Source organism: Varroa jacobsoni, unplaced genomic scaffold, assembly GCF_002532875.2.
Source record: "Varroa jacobsoni isolate VJ856 unplaced genomic scaffold, vjacob_1.0 scaffold_555, whole genome shotgun sequence".
Classification (NCBI taxonomy): Eukaryota; Metazoa; Arthropoda; class Arachnida; order Mesostigmata; family Varroidae; genus Varroa; species Varroa jacobsoni.
In genome coordinates this window covers 217,765-240,234 of record NW_019213457.1, presented here as the reverse complement: position 1 = coordinate 240,234, position 22,470 = coordinate 217,765, and the positions used below count along the sequence as shown (strand labels likewise).

Genomic DNA, 22,470 nt, shown 5'->3' with positions numbered 1-22,470 from the left:
TAATGGGTACAATAACGCACTCAAATTGGTAAACATTATTTCAATCCTGGTAAAAGTTCGACTGTTACGATTTAAAAAAAAATCAATTTTTACTGGACAAGCTGTTCAGCCGTTAAGACAGAAATAGAAAAATTGAGAAGATGAGTCCATTATTGATACTGAGTCATTGACGAATGCTTGTCCAAGTCCTTCAACAAAAATAACACGCCAAACTGTACGGCAAGGCTGGGAACATCTATATGATATCGTGCTCAAGACTGCAAGGTTTCAAAAAGTACTTGTAGCGTATTGGTACTAAAAATTCATGTTTTCACGCACACAAATTCTAGTTAACTTACTGATCATGCATAGCAAAATGAAAATTGTCGCATATGGGGTGAAGAAAACTCGTATATGTTTCATGAGAAGAAAATATATTACAAACGTGTTTCTGTTTTGTACGGATTGTGCTACAGACATAGCCTGCCCAATTTCGTTTGAAGACGCTGCCGGCAATGTGCAACCTGTCAATGGTGAGTGGTACCAAAGCATGATATCCCTGTCATTTATGCGTCGAATAAATAATACGCATTTGGACGTTTATGTTGACAAGCTGTCAACCACGCAATTATCTAAACAAAGCCGAGCAACTTATCAGACATGTTTTTCCATGTATGATTCCCACACACACAAAACTTCGTTTTTTAAACAAAAACCTATGTTATTTACAGTTGAAATATTCAATTTTTGTTTGGATACCCTTTGGACGCATGTCACTTGCTGCCGGGTAACATGCGTCAAATTTCGCGTGTGTAAAAAAGGCTTACGTAGCTCTAGACAATTTTGCTTTTCAGCCTTGCGCTTACGTCGCTATTATTCCACAAACCCACTATGGCGTTGAGAGTAATTGAGCATTTATAATATATAGAAAGAATATGTCATTCGGATCAATTGATTATCAATTAATCAATTAATAATCAATTAATCAATTCCATTCGTTTTAGTCCAAGAAAAAGCTTCATATCAACGATTGTCTTACATATTCTATTAAACTGTTACTTATTTAAACAGCTATGAGTTGATACCGTCGGCGTTATTTTACAGAAAGTGACTCCGCAAAGCAACTTTATAAGGTCCGCAATGCAAAACTACCCTGAAGACTTGCTTGCATACAAAACACATGTAACTTTCTTGTCGGTCTTCCACTCAAAATATAATTTTTCTTGCTTGTATTATTAAGAAACTGGATAATGCTTCTAAACCAAAACCGCTTCAGTATTTAGTACATTATATTATTATTTATATAATATATTATTACATTATATTATATATTATTAACGTGTGTGAAGACTACTCCCGCCCTAAGTGCTCCTATTGATTGACAGCACAATATATTTTTGTGCTTGTTGATTACAAGCTTTAATAAAATGACCTATGATCAAAATATGTATGTAAATATTACAAATTATGACTAACTCAACGAGCCCCGTAAAATGCCCCGGAAATGAGATCGATTATTGAAGCATTATGTTCAATGGGTAAACCTATATTACAAAGCAAACAGGTGAAGTACTGAGCAAAGTTCTATAAACCACAAGTAAGAGAAATGAGAAGCGAATCGAAATTTTTGATTTAGTGGTTATATGATACAATACTATGCAGAACCTATGTTTTCTCTGTATGAAAAACTCGTTGTGCTTTCCTTTTAGATCCTGCGTATTTCCGTGGCCATCAATCTGTTTTTCGCCATTGTCAGATTGTCTCCCACGCCAATGGGTGGGAAGTCCGTGTTTCTGATTAGTACGAAAGAGGAAAAAGAATCGACACCATAATCGCCGTTGTCGTCAACATCATCAATATAGGCGCCGATTCACAACCGTGTTGTTGTTAGGATGCACAAGCTGACCTTATCTGACGTGTACGGAACCATCTGAATAAAGTCCCCATCGTATAATGCGATCCGAAGCAAACGTAGCTCTCATTAGATGCCATAAAATGCACAACGCACTTATTTAACACTGCTTATGTACGGATCCTTTCTAATATTGCTCCTTTTAGACGGTTCTTATTCTATAAAAGCTTTTCAGGGTTTAGAGCGCTGACCTGGTGGATGATCAACGGTAAGCATTCTACGTCAGACATGAGTTTTTCTGTCAAAATGGATATACTCGTCTCTCTATTGGCTGTTGTTGACATAACAGCTATCATAGAGTGGAGCAGATGGAAGAGCCGACAGTAAGAACGCCGAAAGCGAAAATAAAGACATGTGGAAGTAATTTTCTAAGAACACTATACAAGGTGGTCTGGCATTTCAGTAGACTCAAATAATGACTACGTGAGTTTACATGGCAAACGCTCACCTTCTGCTTTGGTCAACGAATATCAATGATAAGATACCAAGCAAGTTTAATTCGACTACGTTTCTTAGTAGACTAGAAGCATTATCATTTGACTTGCATTCAGTTACATTTCTCTATAAACGTGGATTGTGTAATTTACATACTGTTGTTTTGTATTATATACCATAAAATTACATTCGAAATAGCAATGACTAACTTTACACACAGACATCGTATTGCCTATTCACTGATGGAATATATCAAAAGCTGAAATAATAACACACATATTGAAAACGTTATCAAAAGGAAACAAAAATGTACAAAGACGTTCAAACTGAAATTGTAATTAAGATTTCTTTCTGTATTCAAAGGTTGTCCAATCAATAGGTAGAGACTTTTGAATTACTATCTGCATAATTTATAAATGATAAATTTTAATTTATTTACAAATTATTATTTATAAATCATGCAATAATAACATCTTTTTCCGCACATCTTAAAATGTTGTGTTATGAACAAACGCGGTGTTATGATTTATGGCATCAAACATTTTTTAAGGTGCAATATCCAAGCATTCTAAGCTTACTGTCATATTAGCAAAGCTTGAATTATTGAATTAGAAAAGCGTATACTGTTACTTGGTGAATCAACGGCCAATTTTTTCTATTTCAGTTGAAAAGTTTGCCGACATTCCGCATAGTGGAGAAGAACCGCAACCCCTAACGTTCACCCATAGATTACTAGATATGCAAAACTAGGTGGAACATTGCAGATGCTTGAGTTTACCGTATATAACGTGATAAGGCTTTTAGAACTCTGTTACATATGCACCTGTCTAGAGTTTTGATCAGACTCGCCGCTTTATTCCGAAGCCAGAGCGTTCCAGAACTAGAATTTGTTGACCAGAACTTGTGTAACTACACATTTTATTTCTCCAACGGGTTGCGGGCTTTCTTGGACAAAGGATGTGTTCGTGGTTGTATTACCACAGACCGGTTTCCAATCTAGGCCCTGTTATGTGTATGCTATAAAATGTGCGATAAATGTATGGAGAAATAGAAACAGCAAAAATATTTTCCGAACGCATCTCGATGTGAATCTTCCCAGTACTCGATGACATTTCTTACAAATAACAACGAAGCCCCGTGCTGGAATCTAATGGCTAGAATTCATATCAACACCCCAGCAGCCTTAAGGAGCATTTATAATAAACTCGTACGCACTTCATCTTTGCGATTAAAACGGAGAAGGGAGAACAAGGTATACTGCGCCACGTAACGTGGACAGCAATAGCGTTTGCGTCTATGTCGCAGAAAGGATTGGGTCGGGAAGACCAGAAGAATGATTGACGGCCAATGTTAACTAGTTTACGTAAAGTATTGCTAGATTGGCGTGCCACTGGTATCGGCGCCAGTGTCACCAACTGGTGGATTGTTAAGAACGAAAACAAAGCGTGCTTTAATTTTGCAAGCATTGCACGAATTAGTTTATTTTTTTTTGTAGTCGAGGGAATAAAACAGTTAACAAAGGCTCTGCCTGGGTTGATAGTTTTGTTATATCCCTTGTTATACCACAAAAAAAATTTAGTGCTTACAAGGCTAAATAAACACTCAATGTAGCTGCACCGTGTATGTCTAATTGTGCACTAATCGTTCTTGTAATAAAAGGAAGGCTGTGTGTATGACGATGTAGAAACGTATATTTCAAAAGACGGAAGTGACCATAACCTAACCTTAGGATCACTGGAATTATAAATTCAAGATTTATTTGACGCAGTTCAAAAGCATCGTAATATGTGGTCCGTGATAGTGCGACTTGCCACACTATGCGCACTGTATGTACTCCTCGCATACTGTAATGTGATGGTGATTTCGCAAAGACTTCGCATATATGATAGTTTGTACGCAGCACCACGTGAAAGTGGACGTCCGACAGAAACCAGGTAGAGTTATCAAGATCTACGCACTAGAACTCTCTGCCAAGGGCCTACGATGCCAGCCGTTATACGAATTATTATTACCGCTTTCATTGTCACATGATGATATACTAACTCGAGCTTACTAGCATGCACAAATGGCTATAATTAACGTTTACAGTGAAGCAACGACGATTGCAATGACTCGACGATAAAGTGAACCGCAATGTTCATCATCAGGCGTCAGGTTGTGAATTTGTAAAATTAACACTTAAAACATATCTATTTAATTCTCATCCGTGAACATTCATGAAAACTTCATTAAATCTTCCGCCAAATTCTAATTTTACCTTGAAAATCCTTCTTAATTTCTTTAAACTTAAACTATTATTTTAAGATATGTAAAATATATTATCTTTGAAAAGCTGAATTAGGTATCCATAAGTTTGTACAACAACCAAGAAAGACTATAGTACATTAACGTAGACGTCATGTGCAATGTTCGCTCTTATAGATGACATATCTGCAGTCGTATCATTTTGCCAGGTCAGATTCTAATCCAACAACCGAATTATGCAAATCTAAGAATTCAATGTTATAAACCTCAAGGCCGAGAGAAACTAAAAACAACTTTGAAATTGAAAAATAGTTTTAATACAGATTTAGATTCAAATGTGTGTGAAAACTTCATTCTTTCTTTCATTCAATTCGCCTTAACAGGTTTTGTCAAAGAAAATTGTATACGAAGCATAAAGCACACTAGATGAAGATTCTCAATATAGGGTGATTAAAGCTGGTGTACAATGAATCAGGGCTGTACAATATTTTTCTCAAGAACTTAAATCAGTTGGGATGAAGCAGCCATTCGGACACTCCAAAACGTCCGTATTACTTCCCGCAATGTATGTTCTATTTCAAATAAAATTAAAATCGGGGAATATTAGACATGCTTTATCTATGATTACTCCATTGTACATGTACTTATCTAACGCGTTCTACACAACAGTTTAATATTCTTATTTCAACAGGTTTCATCGGTTTGTTATCACCCAACCAGAAACAAATACCATATTATTTTTTAAGTTGGTGTCGGATGGAGACGAAGAATGTTAACGTAACTTTTTTCTTAGAGCTACTTTAAGAACAAGTGTGGGGAATAACGAATAGATCTGTATATCGATCTTCTTGTCAATCTTTAATTACTTTTTAAAAGAATTAAGCGCTAGTTACTAACATAGTTTTCCAGTTGTTCAAGCAATAGTGACATTTTTGTATTAAAATGTCTAATGTAAAAAGCTCCGCTACAAGCTATTTAAGACACCAAATGCTGCATATATATGCAGTTTCCCAAAGATGTGTTGAAACACTGAATACTTTATAAAAAGGAAATAATTAAAAGAGGCTTCTTTTGTTTTACTTCCAAGGCGATCGTACAGAGGAATTAATATAAGGACCAATTTTATTTTTTTTATTGAAAAATTTGTTACTTTAAAAACGTTAGGCTCTTCCAGGGTCCTTCTATGGGTCCATTCCTATCACCAGGCTCATTGGAAAGTCAAGGAGCAGGGATACAGCAGTATCCAATTTTACATCATATACTACTGGCATAGAAAAATCAGTAAGTATAGGCCGAGGATTGGTGTTCGAGAACAAAGTTAGTGTCTAATCGACCGGTAGAAAATATTAGCTTTTGTTTGAACCTAATTATATAGAGCCCTTTAACACACATAAAGTATATGAATCACAACTTCCGTTACTGTGAACGATTTGCATCGAAATCAGCAATTATATTTCATTCAATATATTTGATTGCGATTGCAGTTGTTTCTATTCTATTAATCTCAATAATGAGATTAGTAAGAAGCATAAAAACTTACTATTACAAACACCGTTGCAATGAAGTAGGGATTCGTAATCCACAAGTCCACTTCCTTAACATACATGTCTTGTTTATATGCAGCTTATATTTAAAATATTTGAATTACAAAAAAAGTCGCGTGAACGTCTATGGACTACCAGCAGAAGAGAGGTGAATCATGTGATAACCTGGAATGGTCTTGTGCGCGCAGAAAGAAGCCGATTATTTTAAAATTTACAATATGTAATTATTTATAATGACCTTAGGCTTCAGAAATTGTAAAGCCTTACTGTTACGCATATTTGCTACGGTTTCTATTGATCGCTAAATTATAATTTTTACCAACGTCTTATCCATGTTTTCTCAGTAGGTTATAAGTTAATGCTTTATATACGCTAAGATTTATGTAGTACCGTGGAATTTTCACCCGATCCACCTTGGACGTCGCTTCTTTAAGGTTTGGTTTGGAGCTAACTATAATAACACCTCTAAAGTTATTGGAGCGCGATTCGATGTACTTAAACTGAGTGGATAAAATCCCTAATAGCTTCCGTTCAAATAAACTTTTTATAAGAGAAAGAAACATTTAATTTGTTGTTGTTTAGCGAAGACGAAATACCGTTAATGCTGACTAAGAACAGATGCACCGTTAAACAACTAACTATTCTCGCATTTCTCTCTTTTGTCAATTTCAGAGGGTTTTGCCTGTTTTTTAAGGTTGCCCTCAAATGTTTTTCGTGTTGTATCGCCGGTACGTTAGCCATTAAATATTACCTCAGGCGGCTGGCGTCTAGCACGAAACGAAGTGTGTCTACGCCTGGACTCGATATATATGGACTATTACGTGTGTTTAAGTTTAACAGGCAAATTCGTTATCCACTGCGCTGTCATGGAAATGTCAGTTGCCCCAAACGTTCTTCATGTTCCGTCACTTGAGCCGCTAGGCATTACTTCAAATGGCTGGCTTCCAACCCGAAACGAGGTGTCCCCCTAGTCGCATATTTATTAGCATGCTTGCATACTAAATTTAAGGGAGCGTGGTGAGTTAGATTGGAAAGGAGTGTAGACACATTTCGTTTTGCACAAACAGCCAGTCGTGTAAAGTAATGCCTGACGGAAGATGCCCTAGTAGACACAGGCGACTATTTTAACGTACTCTGCCAATTGCATGACTCCAGAACGGTGCCTGACAAATGAAAACGAATGAATGAATTCAGCTGGTTACCGCCACGAATGTTTGCTTTGAAACCCCATCCTACGCTGCCGGTTTGAACCTACCAGTGGCTGACAATTTTTCACACATTAGCTACTTATGGATCGCCTGTACCCAACAATGCTTACCGTAAAATTTCTTAACGTTTTTTTAACACAAAAATCGCATCCTGTATAATACTAGTCATCATTTGGACATTCATTAGTTTTAGCTTTTGGGTAAGGCGCATCATAATAGGAGTTGTACTGAAAATACGTTATCGTTATTCTATACAACATAGTTATCACTAACAATCAGGCTATTTTCTTTCACGTTTCTCTCTCCTCCTCCTCTCCCACTCTGCCTTTCCCCGACTGCGGTCTCCTCCCATAACTTAGTCGATCTTTTGAATCATTTCTCTATTCTTTTTCTTTTTACATAGCTTGCATGAAACGTATATTCATTTTTATTAATTACGATAGATACTATAAATAGATGTAAAACGCCACAAAACAACTGTTAATAAGGATTTCAGCTCCCTTCATTATATATATATAGCTATATTGAAATAGCTTAATTAAACAATCACTATTAATCGAAATAATAGATTGACATATGTATGTTAAAAGTATGTCACAACAAAAATAAATTCCTGACTCAAAGTATGTGATACTACATTCTACATATAGCCTATTCGACATACAGCCGTTCAATATATTATACAGCCTACAAATCTGCTCACTTTTACAGAGATATTATGTAATGCTTCTAATAGACCGATATGAAACAAGAAAAATGACAATGGCTACGTGTCTTCTAAAGACATATTTGGCAATCGACAACACAAAAAAGGGCAATAACAGATGTATAACAACAAAATAGATATATTAGCACTTATATCAATAGTAAGCTTTATATGTAATTGTTAATGAAAAGTCATAGTCTAATTTGCTAAGTCTAATTTTCGTCTACCCTAAAATCGAAGATTAGATGAGCGGACGCTGGAGACAACTAAAGCCCGATGGTTTTGTTATATAAAATATATGGCTATTGAGAATGTGCATGGTTCCGCAGTTCCACAGTCTTCTCGCCGTTTCAGCACACAAGTGAAAACAGTGTCTCTAAAATTAGAACAATCTGCTTGTTTTGGACCTGTTTCAGGAAATTATCAAAAACTGTCACGCGTCCTGCAGCAACACAGCGGCCGAGTATGGTTCACTCCACCCGAGCCTCCGAAGATACAAAATATATCCATGGGATGACCTATATGGAACATAAGGAGTATGACAACGCTGAGCGAGAAAGACAACAAAATACTTTTTCTAAAAGAATAGATAGTAACAAACAAAGCGCTGCCTCGGAGATAAGAGGAGAGTTTAGTCACCGTTTCCGACCCGTAGGCGTCTCGCACTCACCGTCTTGGAAAATGGCAACTGTGGACCCGTGGCCCTACATCGCATCAAAGGCTGACAAAAGCACTACAATTTCACCCTACTCCTACTTTAATACAACACCTAAGCTTAGATCAGTTTCGTGGCGCAGTACATATCCAATAGTGGAGCCGTATCAACCAACAGCACGATCCATTAGTGAAATCAAGTCTTCATTTGGGAGGAATGTAGTCCAAGTAGGCTTACGAACACGATATCCCTGCTGCCAGAATGAAACTAAGGAAGTTACCAGTGATGGCGCGCAAGTCAAAGGTCGGCTTCGATATTACCACAGTTTCTCTAAAGAACATGGTTATGCGCCTCACAGACCTATAAAATTAATTACTACTGTCACTGCACAAAGACCTACGCAAGCATGGATAAGCACGCTGGATGTGGAAAAAGGCACTCGTCATCATAACACGGTACATCAATTTAATTTGGGACAATCTAGAAAAGCCGTTAGTGGTTCTGGAGAAGCAACCGAAAAAATTAAGACCATACCTCGACAATTTTATCGAACAACAACTTGGGTGCCCCAAACCACTAAGGACAGAATACATGAAGCACAATTAAAGAGAAATTCCACAAATATTCAGCGGAATTCTACAAGAACGTACGACGAGTTGCCGCCTATATACTCGTTCGAAATGCCTCGTTTCAGCTTTAGTGGAGCTAGGCGAACATCAATAATTACTACAACAACAAAACGGCCTTTAACCAGAGATGAATATGACTATTATGACGAACTCGAAGATAGACAAACGACGGCAAAGGCTTCTTACAAAGATTCAACAGTAACTAACAGCTTTCCTAATATGTCTTGGACAGCTTACAGTGCTATACCTGATAGATCATCAAAATTGAAACCAGCAGCGAATACAGACATCACTCGGAACCTCACATCTCACCCAATAACACTCTCTGCAATAGAAGCGCTGACATCTAAGAGTTCCACGGAAAAAAATTATGACGACAATGATGATTTTGAAAAGTGGAAAGTGTCCATCGAGCAAACCGTGCAAAGGCTTCGAAGACCCTCTAATAGAGGGCGAAGTTTAGCTTACCGAAAGCTGCCAAAAAGTTCTCTGACGCTAGAGCATGATATAGCACCTTTAATTGAGGTCAGCGGTGTAGAAGAGCAGGACTGGAAGTATGTTCATGAAACGAATCAAAATGAACTTTCAACACATCGCCTACCAAGTAGCAATTGGAGGAGAGGAGAGGCTGAGCTAAACATGGGTAACATAGATCCTACTATCGATGAATTTGTATTTTCAAAGTCTCGACGCACAACCACAAGTGCATTAACTTCCACCACTTCAAAACCTACTGTCTACGCAACAACAAATAGAACCTGGAGACCCTTACTTTTGACAACTAGAAGACATGTGCCGCGGAGACCGATTCCTCTGAGGGTAAGACATTTCGGCTCACTTGGCCATGCGGTAATTGCCCCGCGGTATCGTGATCGAGTGTATATACCACCAGCTGGAATACTAACTGACAGACACGACACACCCGGTTCGATTTTAAAGATGACAACTGCAAAGCAATCCACGTTTAACAGATCTAGTACGCACTTCGAGGTCGAGAACACGACGTACCCTACCAAAACAACAAATTCTTCTTCGGCAGAAAAGAAGTTAGATACTGTCGCAACTACTAGTACTATTCATACTACTTTAGAGCAGAGCTCGAGAGTCCCATACGGCACCTCGGATGGCACCCATAACTTGTATGCAACGCCACATATTTACCGGCTAACTACAACGACTAGAATGCCTGTCTTCGGGGATGGAATGTCTATTGAGCAGCAGCTTGTTAAAGCTATGAAACGTTTACAAGAGCGAAATAGACAAATAGAACAACAGCAGAGAGAAAGAAACAGCCGACGCCAACAAGGAAATTATAGAATTAAAGCAGATGTGAAAAAGACGAATTTACTCAAGCACGATCTTCAAACAGTGTACGAAGTTGAGGGGAGCGGACTCTGGGACCATATGCTGGCAGATAAACCTGCTCTTTTAGAAGCGGTACCTGAAGTGGCAGTTATGCAGCTTGGAGATGATTCCCAAATAAGAGAAGAAATCCAGCAAACCCTTACGGAACAAATTGACGATAGCGCTATTTACGGAGAATTTTCAAACGAACATATTATTGAGGTAAGACGACAGTATCTAGAGATTTTATGATGCAGCCTACACATAACCATACATAGAACTGTTTGTTCGTCACAAATCTAATTCGTTTTGTCTTAGGATGGGTTCATAACTGCAATAAGGGCAAAAATATACAAAGCGTATGGGAAATTTAGACTGAATTTATATGACGTTAGATTTCGTACTGCAATGGCTGCAAAATCAGTCAGGCATTGTATCTAGCTCTGCTAACGTACCTATGTTGTTTGTATGAACCTACGTATTCCTAAGGTACGGAATATGTAGGTTGTAAGCGCCGAAGGAAGGCTGCCTTTGAGTCTAATGAACTTCCTAAACCTCAGATATCATAATCCAAAACGTGCCTAATACAACGAAACGAGTTACATCTCATACTTACATTTTACATAATTTTAAGCTTAATTTATTTAATTTTTATTAAATAAATAATGCAATTGTGAAATAAATAATAAACATTTTATTTAACTTAGACCGATTATTTCTACCGTAAACATCATACTAAATGAATGCCTTCAATTGAAATTCCTTTGAATGGCACATGCCAAGTTTTTTTAGACTACGAAACGTTTTTTCAAGAGTAGCCTTTCAAGTGGAAATAACAAATAATTAATTACGCGTTTTTACAGGTCGGTGACCGAAACGAGCCCGAAGAACGTACAGGACAGAAAAGAACACGTTTTTTATTAAAGGGCCTTTGAAATAATTTTTACTTGCAGCGTAATGATATGTGCAACCTGTACTGATATCTGCTGGTAAACAAATGGTCATTATAATCTCCTAGATTCAATTGTTCATACTAGCATCTAAATTAGTCATTGATGTTTATCCAATTTTAGAACCGATACAAATAGGAAAGCAATACAGGTTTTTTAAAATCATTTTTTGTACTACCGACGACTTTTATTATAAATAATATATTATATAACTATTATAGGCGATCCTTATCTTATATTATATATATATATATATATATACTAAGGTTCGCCATCGTAATTAAAAGTCCTTAATTGGTTAAAGAAAATAATAGATTCATAAACTGAATAAACAGAGTTCGGTGATGTTAACGTTTATTATTGTACACGACTATTATACAGCACAATCGTGATGATCAATAAATAATCGCTTAATGATTATTACTATTGTGAATCGTCTATGTATGGGATATTTTCTATCAAATGGAATACGTTTTGTGCCGTTTTCCAGCACGAACACTAAGTAATACATTACTGTAGTAATTCATTGGACTGTTTTTGGCTCAATGTCAACTTTTCAGATATATGCTTACTTATATACTAATTTATGTTTACCAAAAAATATAATCATTGATCTAAAATATTATATATTTTTAGATACTAGGTTGTGAAAACATATTCGTTAGGTAGCACAAATATATGGTAAAGTTAGACGGCAATATTATTCGATTCGATACTAATGCTTATTATTATTATTATCAAAATATACATTCGGCAAAAACTTGTCGAGTTACATCTAAAATGTTGATTTGCTTTGTAAATTATGTGTATTGAGCCGGTAAATTCACTCGAATACTACCCTGCGTCCACAGCCATTACCTATCAAATAGCCGTGTATCGATATATATATATATACCTTGCGCCTTTATACAGGTCCACTCTGAACTATGAGATTATAATGTATTTAATACTAATGACTCACAATTGACTCAATGCCTTTGTTTCAACTTAGTCACGCCTTTCAATGCGTACTCTATTTTATCAATTCAAATAACAAACACATTAGATTCAATCAGGCTTAAATTTCACCTCAAGTACTCACTTCACGCTCTTGTCATGTGCTCACGAACTTCCATCAACGAACGAATCGTTTGTGCTGCAGCGATCAAATAGTATTTTGTAAGTGACTTTATATACTCTAACCTGTCACACTGTGTGGATACTGAGTGAAGTCAATAGACCAGTTTGATTGTTTTCTACATATTTGTACAGCATTGACAAATCCTTCCTAGGTATAATGACTTAAAATGGCCTAGTGTACTATCATTTGATACCTAGTGATGCTTAATTAGAAGTAAATGTTTTGTCCTTGCCTGTTACATGTATTGTCACACAATATACGCAGAAGTGCTACTATCCTAGGCACGTAAGCTGTAAAAGCCTGACCCCATACTTCCGTGTTAACCTGATGTGAAACAATTCCCTTTTAAATCTACTCATGGGTCATACGCGCAGTGTCTATTCGCTACAAGAACTGTCTTTGCTGCTAGCAGTTGGCTGGTGGGCAAATTTCCATTGCGAAATAGACTGGCGCACAATTCCTTGTAATTCCTAGGTTTTGTACCTATCGTTAACTGGAGTCTCTTGAGGATCGGCCAACGTTTCGCTCAATTGATAAAGAAAAACTTATTTAATAAAAAATTCTCGCCCCTTTTCTCTTTGGAAGTCTCGAAATAGCTCATAAGAGTGTAAACACGACCATTGCAATTAGAAGAAGACCTTAAAAAATATCTAAGAAAATGCTTCGCAAAAATCTCATGATTGCCCCCAAATAGACTACTTACTGGTTTCGACGAAACCTCTTAATATCGCCACATGACTTCCTCGCGTATTCAAATTGCCAAGCAAATTCCAAATCACTCATTAAAGATCCCTAAGAGTTTCTTCTATATTTCCGACCACAGAACGGATATTGTGCAGCAATTTATCATGTTCTCTGGGCGAAGACTGAATTAGACCGAGCGCGTATTGCAAAAATGCATCAACGTTTTCGACTGTCGGAGCGCCGAATTCCCAGCCCGGAACTGTTACCTGAGTTGGGTAGAATACGAGAAAAGATACAAAATTAGAGGCAAAAATATACTCTTTCACATGTTATCAACACCACTCCTCATTTTCATATTATACACTTGCACTACATGCGCCGATAGTACCATTTTTCTTATTACCGTATGCTATTAACATTAGAACACAGAAAAAAGTAACATAATCTAGTCACTCCCTACAAAGCCACTAAATTTACTGAAGTATTAGGCCCTCGTAAAGAACAGCTGAGAATGAAATCTAACAAATCGTCATTATCCATTATTGTCTAACCTGTTGAAAGGCCTGAGCGAGCGTGGCTCTTAATTTGTCAAGGTAAATTTGCATGGCCTTATTTGAATTCCGATGAGTCTCTACTTCAGCCTCCAGTCGGCCTATAGCGTCCTTAAATGAATCGATGTGCTTTGCAAGAACTGCATTGTGCTCCTCCAGTTCAGTATGAGACTTCCGAAGTGCACGCATTTCGGCCTCTCGAGCTAAAACATGAGAACTGGATGTTACATGCTTATCTGATGACAAGATGATCTCAAAAAATGCTAACAGAAGCGTACATCGGAGACAACAGCAGAGCGGAAAAAGACATGATGGCTGTTACTAACGGCAAAAATGTAAGTATTACATACCTTTATTATGGTCAAGGAACTCTTCAGTAAATATGGGTATATCGAAGGTCGTATCTTCAGGGTTATGTCGTATATTGGGGATAGGGGCTGGAGGAGATACTTCTCGACCCATCATCATTGACGCTCCAACTCCGCAGATAACTTCTTCTGGCTTTACAACTACCTTTGGCTTCAGACTAACCGGTCCACCCATTTTAAATGGGTACTGAAAATAAACACATGTCTCACGCTACATTAAAAAACGAAATTCCACTTATAAGGAGAGGATCGATAAGAACCAATTTTGGTCAACTCACCTAAAATGATTTACCACAGAAAGAGTAAACGTCGGCAATTGCGGCCCTGGCGGTGATGATGCTGAATATCGTATTTCTCATGCCGGTACCTACCTTATTGTTTTCTCCATTATTACTATTGTTGTTAGGATGTCCCATCGCAGCTCCGGTAGCGGTGGCTCCCATAGGAAGTGCCGAGGTCGCTGTCCCATTGTTAGCTTTGAGTTGCTGCCTTCGCCTTTGATCCCCTTCGCGTGCAGCTTGAACCTCGAATTGTTGACAGTGCCTTTTCGCAGCATCTTCCTCCGCGAGCTGCCGACGGAACTGCTTGTAGGCATCCGTCCGCTGATATTCCTCAACCTCTTTCGCGTATCGCTCTCGGTCACGCTCCGCCGCATCAAGATATTTCTGTGGTATATAATTAGATGCGTCAAAGTAAGTAATCTAAATATAATACGCATAAAAATAATAGAGAAATACTGTCATTATCATAGAGATTAACCATAGACTGCATCATCCAAAAAAGAATATCGCAAGGCCACTTCGCCATCAATGATTCGACCTTTTATGAGTGCATGAAACCATTCACTGATCATATTGTGTATATATTAAGGTTTATATTTCAAGTGCTTTTCACTAAATCAACAATATGTCTATGTTAAGACCTGTTTCTCTTCCTGCTTGAGTGCGCTCCACTCGTGGGCGAGTAGTTTGGTTATATTTGAGAAAGCGGCGTCTGGATTATTTCTTCGACATCTTTCGCGGTTTTCGTTGAGAAAGCGGACATAACCGTTTATAGGAGCTTTCGGTGCATTGTGATCTCTGGCTCGGGGACGACGTTGGCGGCGCTCATTACCTGCTTTCGGTGGGCGCCCGCGGCCACGTTTATGCTGTAACCACAAGACCCAAGAAGAAAATAATTGTTCTTTTAGATAAACACAGTAGACTTCCTTTTTGCCTGGCTACTAATTGAGTTAACAACAGAACATACCCATTAGTAAACTAACACAACGAACTTTATTTTTTACGTTTCGTGATATTTTTAAAGGGTAAAGGATGGCAAAGTGAGGCTAATGATGGCTCAAATAGAATTGGTTAACATCTCTCCAACCAGTAACCACAAAGGATGCCGAATTTCTTACCCCCGGGGTCGTATTTTCCACATTTTCTTCAGCTTCCATATCTTCTTCCTCTTGTACAACCTCATCGGCTTTCAACTCATGGTTACTTCCAGGACTTTTGGCAACGATACCGATGTCACACGAGTCCATTTGTTCGCCGTCTCTCGAAAACACGGAGTCTTCCCGTTCATCTACCAGAGCTTCTTTAGCGCCAGAGGATGTCGACTGACTCGCCGAATCACCACCCTTTTTTCACCCATAAATCCAGACAATTTCAACACGATGTGTTGAGACATGCATATAAAACAGAAAACTTAACTTAGATTATAACATACAGAAATGCACATATACAGCGTCAGCAGCTGATGGTATGTGTAAACTATCCCGTTATACATAACACAATACTTCAGTGTTATTATGAATTATAGGAAAGATGTTTCTAACAGGCGTATAAAAATGGTAGTGAAAAACTAAGCATTTTGAAATAAGGCCGGAATCCTGGCGAGTATTCACGTATTTAACCCGCAGACGTACATTTTAAATGGACAAAGATAGTTATTATTATTATTACTATTACTGTATATCTTACAATTTTTATAGTATTTTATTTGTTTGATTAGATGTTCGAAGAAAAAAAGATAGACTTAGAGAAAAGTTTAGATGAAAACGTACTAATTTACGGTCTTAGATATGTTCGACCATAAACTTATTAGTTGATTAATATGGTATTATACATAGTAATTAATGGACTCTAAATAATTATATGAGCTTTAAGGACCATCTTCCGATCTCAACTTTAGCCCATCACTCCTTAACAAAGCCATCATATATATGGTATAGTATGGCATATTGAACCTCTTTTGCCATTGTTGTAAATTGTTGTATTTTGAGTGTTAGCATGGTATTTAACTATTGCGAATTTATGATCATAATTGAATTCTTAATTGATTGACTCAATACTCCAAATGATGCATCGACATCCATCTATTCCACAGTATTGCATGCAATTGTACTGTTTGTCCAAATTTGAGCTAACGTGTTCCGTTCGGTTGAGTTAATTACCATTATGGTTATTGCTTTAACGCTTTCGTAATAATAATTAATTTGCAAAGGCTATCTGGATCGCTATTACCCCAGAGTTACCTACAAAGCACTACTAAGACTCTCTCTCTCTATCTCTGATGCAATCTCTATCTCTTATGGCAGTTCTACATCAAAGTACATCAAAGTTTTAAGATGTGAAAAGTGGTCCTGGTTTCCAGTATATGAATGCCCACTAGAGGCCTCTATTAGAATGCTAGCACCATTGCAAATGTTACATAAACGTCAACAACTCTCTCAAACCTTTGAACCTTTAAACATCATAGTAAACATTAACTTCGCTAACAAAAAATGTTACATAAGTATTCTTGCAATAAATATTCTAGATTATGAATTATTGAAAGTGTTCTTTTCAGTTCTGCGGACTCTGGATTATTTGAAAGAAATAAAGAACTCATAATATAATAATAAAGAACTTCCGCCTTTTATTTTTTTTATTCACCAAAAACGAAATTACTAAGAGTCTATGTCTAAACCTAATCCATCTAGGCTTCATAACGAAGCACTCGTAACGATATGCATAGATAGGCTTGTACTGAGATATAGCTTACAAACAGTTAGTAATCTTTTGGATTCGAACCAAACATTGAAATGTTTATAAATACTCAAAAAAGATTCATCGTATATTGTTAATGCATTTATTAGCTAAAACACATTACAACAAATTCCACAGCTTTTCTACACGTGTTTCCCCTTTCAGTATAACTTTCAGTTTGTCAGTCTCTTCTTTGTTCATAAACATGATGATAGTGTCGAATCTTCCTACATGAGTTATAGCCTCTAGCAAAGCCACGGAGTTTGTTCGAACATCCGCGATAGCGTCATGACGGCTTTTGCTTTCGGCAACGGCATTATAAAGTAGGGCAATTATATCTGATAATACGTCCGGCTCCATCGAATTTTGAAACACAGCCTTAACTCCTTGGGGACCCATCATCATCAGGTACTGAGTTCGCTCCTTGGGATGACCTGCCAAATCGCGCCAATCTGCATAAAACTCATATGAGGTAGTGGGCGGTGAGGGCATAATAATTCTCGGCACAATGTCCATTTTTTCTGCAATCTCTCTGTGCTCATCTGAGCAGGTTTCGATTTCCTCCTTATCCTTAAGGTTTAATTCCTCAATACGCATTCTTTTAAATTCTCCACTCCAATCCTTTTTTCTAGCACAAGGCATCACAGGACTGCTCTTAAACTCAGTGAAAAATCTTTTTTGGCTTTTAGCTTTGGCCCACAAGTCTATTTTCAGTGATTGAGCTTCTTTCTCGGCTACACTGTTTCCTGGCTCAAGTCGTCCGACGGCTTCAAAGTCGAATAAGGCTTCTTGAATCATGCCTAGCGCTTTACGTGCCATACCACGACGAAAGTATGCCTTAACAAAATCTTTGTCAAGTCTCAGGGCCTGTGAGCAATCCTGGTCCACAGCTCGATAGAAATCAAGAGCAGTTTTTGAAAGTGTATCATCGTTGGTATGTTTTGAACACAAAAGATCAGCTTTCTTTAAAAAAGCCATCGCTCGATTTCCGTAAAGAATGGGGTTAGACAGGTCGGCTTGGATAGCAATTGTGTAACTGTGGATAGCCTCGTCATAATCGCCCTTCTTAAAACACTGGTTGCCTCTGTCCTTAAACATGTTTGCTTTAATAGCGTCATGAACAATCTCCATTTCTTGGTCCGTCGATTCTTTACTTGTGTCACTATCTGAGTTTGTACTCAATACGTCCATTGTTTCACCTGCTTCAGTCCCGGCTTTACCCTTTTCCTGAAGTTTTCGTCGCATAATATCTTTCTACTCTCACTAAAGCATTGTATTAAATTCCTAAACTGAAGCTAACTGCGTGAAATGGTACAGACGAGGCCGATTTCTTCTGTATCCAAATTTATTAAAAAGTCTATGTTTGAATTAGAATAGACTTCGCGAACAATGGAAAATCCGATGTAATAGAAATATATGTTTGAGATTTTCAGGCGTCCGTCGTCAGCCATGCATGAAAATAACAACACCAGTGCTTGGAAGGCAGCCTTGTTGTTCGGCTTATTCGACGGAACGTGGAACATCAGAAAGACCACCTACAGATATGTCACCAGGCTTCCAAAAGCCATTTTGATTACTTTAGAAATACACATGAAAAAGATCTCGATCAAATCGGAATTCCAAATCTCAAGTCATATACTTTCTAGTGTCTCATCTTGGCTTTAATTTAAGCGTAAGCCGTGATATGGGTTTGAAGCGCTCGCGAAATTGGATTAGATTAATCAACGTACATGTTTTACCAATGTTAGCATAAAAAAGCGCTCATTGACAGTGTTTTTCTATAGTAACTCAAATACTCAAAATATATAGATTTAGTTCGTCTGATTCTTTTACCATCATTCAGAGATTTCTAATAAACATTCAAACATTTTAATTATCAACGATTTAATCACTTTATTAGTCAACATCAAGTGGGATGTCAGTCTTGTGAAGATATTAGCATGTAAAAGCTACAAGCTCAATTCTTTGTATATAAAATGTCCTTGTATTGACTTTAAGTACAACAAACGCTAAATCCATGCGATAAGAGAAAATCCTAAATTGAAGACAACAAAAAAGGAACACGACTTACAGGTACCTTTGTGATTCTGTAAGGGTTATACAGAGTATCCAATTTTATGAGTAAATGCTTATGATATAAATCGAATTGGAAGTTGGAACTTACACATAAAGGTTATATGGCTCATTGTTGAAGGAACAACTGTATGCAATTCTCAAATTTATTTTAAGCCATGATGTAGTGTTCTCATACCTTTTCCAAATCGATATCCATTCTATCTCGTTTTATCTCTTCGTTGTCGCAACTCGTGCTATCAGGCTTATTATTACTCTCGTTGCCGACCGACATATTCCAAGGGTCTAAAATATTTACATGTAACCATATTATTTATTAATTTCAATCTTCCGTTTAAGGTTTATCCCGTCAAATATAGCTGCCGCGTTACTTTATTCTAAACGAAACACAAAAACAGCCTCTGTTCTTGTCTGAAGAGAACAAAAATTCATTCCTGATTTCATCAACCTGCTTCGCCAATAAATCCCTCGTCCTGTTTTATAAAGTTTTACCCTGATTTTAACAGCTAGCCAGTTAATTTCAGTTATTTGTTATTATCGAGAAAAAAACATCACTTTCCAAGAAGACGCAACCGACACTCTTTTGCGATACAGTGTATTTTTTTAGTTAAAATACTTTGTAATCCGTTCCATAAGCGCAGTTAAACATTGCGTACTGGGTAGCCTTAGTATAATATGTAAGTCCGCTGATCTGTTTAATTCTTAATATAAGAGTGTTTTATGGAAGAAGCTTTATACTGCTTTTGATCAGAAGTGATTTAGGGATAATGGACATACAAATAAAATAGAGCCATATGTGAATTAGGACAAAAATCATTGCCCAAACAAAGGAATACTAATAAACAGACTTTCTGCGCAAAACTGTGGCCACATCTCGACAAAATCCGGTCAAACCGAATCCGGTAAATAATGCTTTCGCCGGCCGTAGCTGGTGCAAAGACAACGGCGGCGTAATGATCCGAAAGCGAAACACGTTTCCGCGAACGGCTGCGCATTCAGAGGACCCACACAGATGTTCATATAATTTACGCATAGAACATAATTAAATATAAATAGACAAATATCTAAGAAAATAAAATTTCTTGGGTTTTTCGCAGCCTTCTGCGAGGAATCACATAGTACTTACCAATTGTGCGGCTCGCGACTTGCTGTACACCGTGTGATTAATTTTTGGTCGCTTATGAAACTGGTGATTGAAAGGGTTGCCTGTCTTCGACGATAAGAATTCCTTTAAGCCCTTATTCAAGAATCGTCCTCTCTGTTGCTATCGCAATTGCTGTTTGAGCGACAATGTGAGTTGAGGCAAAAAGCTGTTCGAGCTGAAATGAGGCAGACAGAAACACTATACAGTTTTCATTCCCACAAAAGCTGACTATGATAGCTAGCTGTATGTCGTTATGCCGTGCTTTCAATGCTATATTAATTGCAATAGCAGTCGGTCTTGCTGCTTCGTGCTCTGTTCCTTAGCGAATAGAAATTAACCATAATAACAGTAGCCAAGAGGGTTATCGAAGCAATAGTACTGATAGTAGTGGTAGTGGTGACTGAAATCATCCACACCAAACATGAGCGGAACTGCACAGAAATCAAGCAGGCAAAAGGAATTACAGTGGTGTAAGTAGGAAGGCCCGCAGCGGTACAACTCCTCCTGCGCTGCCCTACTCAACGTTGTTTGGGTTCGCCGACCTAAGCGCCGCCTGGTGGTCATCAGCAATACTACAGCAGCGGGCTAGCAGCATAACCTATAGCGGGTTATGCTAATTCATATGATTTCTATAATTATTATTAGTTATTAGTCTGAAAGACAATTTAAGTAGCGTTTTGTGACTTTGGCAAACTCGCAACCGTCAACCGTTACTTCCTTATTAACATGAATAGCAGACCCAGAAACGTGAAAAAAAGTGGCGAAATAAACTAGAAGTATATAATGTCTATCAAAGAAGAAGCTAATACAAAATGATTTGATGCGTAGTACTAATTTAATACAGCAAGTAAAACTACTATTTACTAAGATTGTTATAGAGTAAAATTACAAAACACAAGCCATTATAAATTCTTACGAATAATATATTTAGCACAAACGTAGAAGTTTGCTTGTCTGTACCCACTCATTTGTCGCGACGTATCTCGACGTAAAATTCTGTCCTAAAGAAAAACTTATTTTAACGTCCCCACATTTTTGCTTGAAATATTGCCTCTTCCTTGCATACAAAACGATGTAATCAATTGGGGGAGTGTATTGGAAGTGAAACTTAGCTTAGTGATAGCTTAGTTTTTCAGAAGTAGTTTCAAAGTATTTTTGTATGGATGAAATTACCTACCAACTCCTAGCTGTGATGTTTGTCAAAGCAAACAATTAGTATTAAGCACACTAAGTCAATTTTACAAAAAGGACGCCAGTTAATAAAGCATTGAGCAGAAGAAAATTTGATGAGGAAATAACGCATAGACATTATGCAAATTATTTGAGGGTGTTTTTTGAATATTCTCCTTTGCAGGCGTCAACATAATCTAAGTCTCAGAATTTTTAACCAATGTTATGTATCTTTTTTATAAACAAGAGACTGGAATCATTATAGCATAGTTTTATATAGATACATAAGTTCGTTGGATGCGGCTGTGAGATTGAACGATTGGCTAAAAATAGGAAGATACAGAATACGTTAAAAATGTATATATGTTTTACACTATCATAGAAAATTTATCTTTCAACCTATGTATGTAAAACATATGTAAAAAAACTGCAGTGCAGTTTGCAAAATTAGTATATTTTCTGATCATACTGGATGTTCTAAATGCTAATCAGATTCAATATTCAGACCTGCGACCTTCAGCATCGTTATATTTTTAACTCCTATTCTACTTTGCAAAAAAGTATCCAATGACGAAGTGTTTAAGTTATTTTGCCTTATATGTAAAAATCGAGTACGCCCTGATCTTCCATTTTGAAAATTCCACATTGCCTGGTAAATCTCGAATATGTTTCGTAGATGTGTAATTGTTAACCCTGAATGTAAAACGGTTCCATATTCACCTTTGCGTTGCCACTGAACC

The 22,470-nt window shown here is 37.3% G+C and overlaps 3 protein-coding genes across 4 annotated transcripts; 1 reads left to right on the top strand and 2 right to left on the bottom strand.

Annotated features, from left to right (window-relative positions):
* The first annotated feature begins 3,643 nt into the window (after positions 1–3,643).
* On the top strand, positions 3,644–12,030 carry LOC111261417 (uncharacterized). Its single transcript, XM_022834890.2, has 3 exons — positions 3,644–4,260; positions 8,445–10,878; positions 11,520–12,030. Exons 1-3 carry the CDS (start codon positions 4,112–4,114, stop codon positions 11,589–11,591), a joined length of 2,655 nt encoding a protein of 884 aa, XP_022690625.1. The 5' UTR covers positions 3,644–4,111; the 3' UTR covers positions 11,592–12,030.
* On the bottom strand, positions 11,944–21,099 carry LOC111261418 (high mobility group protein 20A). Of its 2 annotated transcripts, none has more exons than XM_022834891.2 (10): positions 21,025–21,099; positions 20,543–20,735; positions 19,595–19,701; positions 15,729–15,953; positions 15,252–15,476; positions 14,701–14,994; positions 14,312–14,516; positions 13,962–14,164; positions 13,430–13,676; positions 11,944–12,741 (listed from the first exon to the last, which is right to left on the bottom strand). In XM_022834891.2, the coding sequence occupies exons 3-9, from the start codon at positions 19,688–19,690 to the stop codon at positions 13,509–13,511; spliced, it is 1,416 nt and encodes a 471-aa protein (XP_022690626.1). In that variant the 5' UTR covers positions 19,691–19,701; positions 20,543–20,735; positions 21,025–21,099; the 3' UTR covers positions 11,944–12,741; positions 13,430–13,508. The 2 variants fall into 2 exon arrangements, with proteins under 2 accessions (XP_022690626.1, XP_022690628.1); XM_022834893.2 differs by lacking the exon at positions 21,025–21,099 and adding an exon at positions 20,899–21,017.
* Positions 17,433–18,836, bottom strand: LOC111261419 (uncharacterized). Its single transcript, XM_022834895.2, has one exon. The coding sequence runs from the start codon at positions 18,586–18,588 to the stop codon at positions 17,464–17,466; it is 1,125 nt and encodes a 374-aa protein (XP_022690630.1). The 5' UTR covers positions 18,589–18,836; the 3' UTR covers positions 17,433–17,463.
* Positions 21,100–22,470: the final 1,371 nt, after the last annotated feature.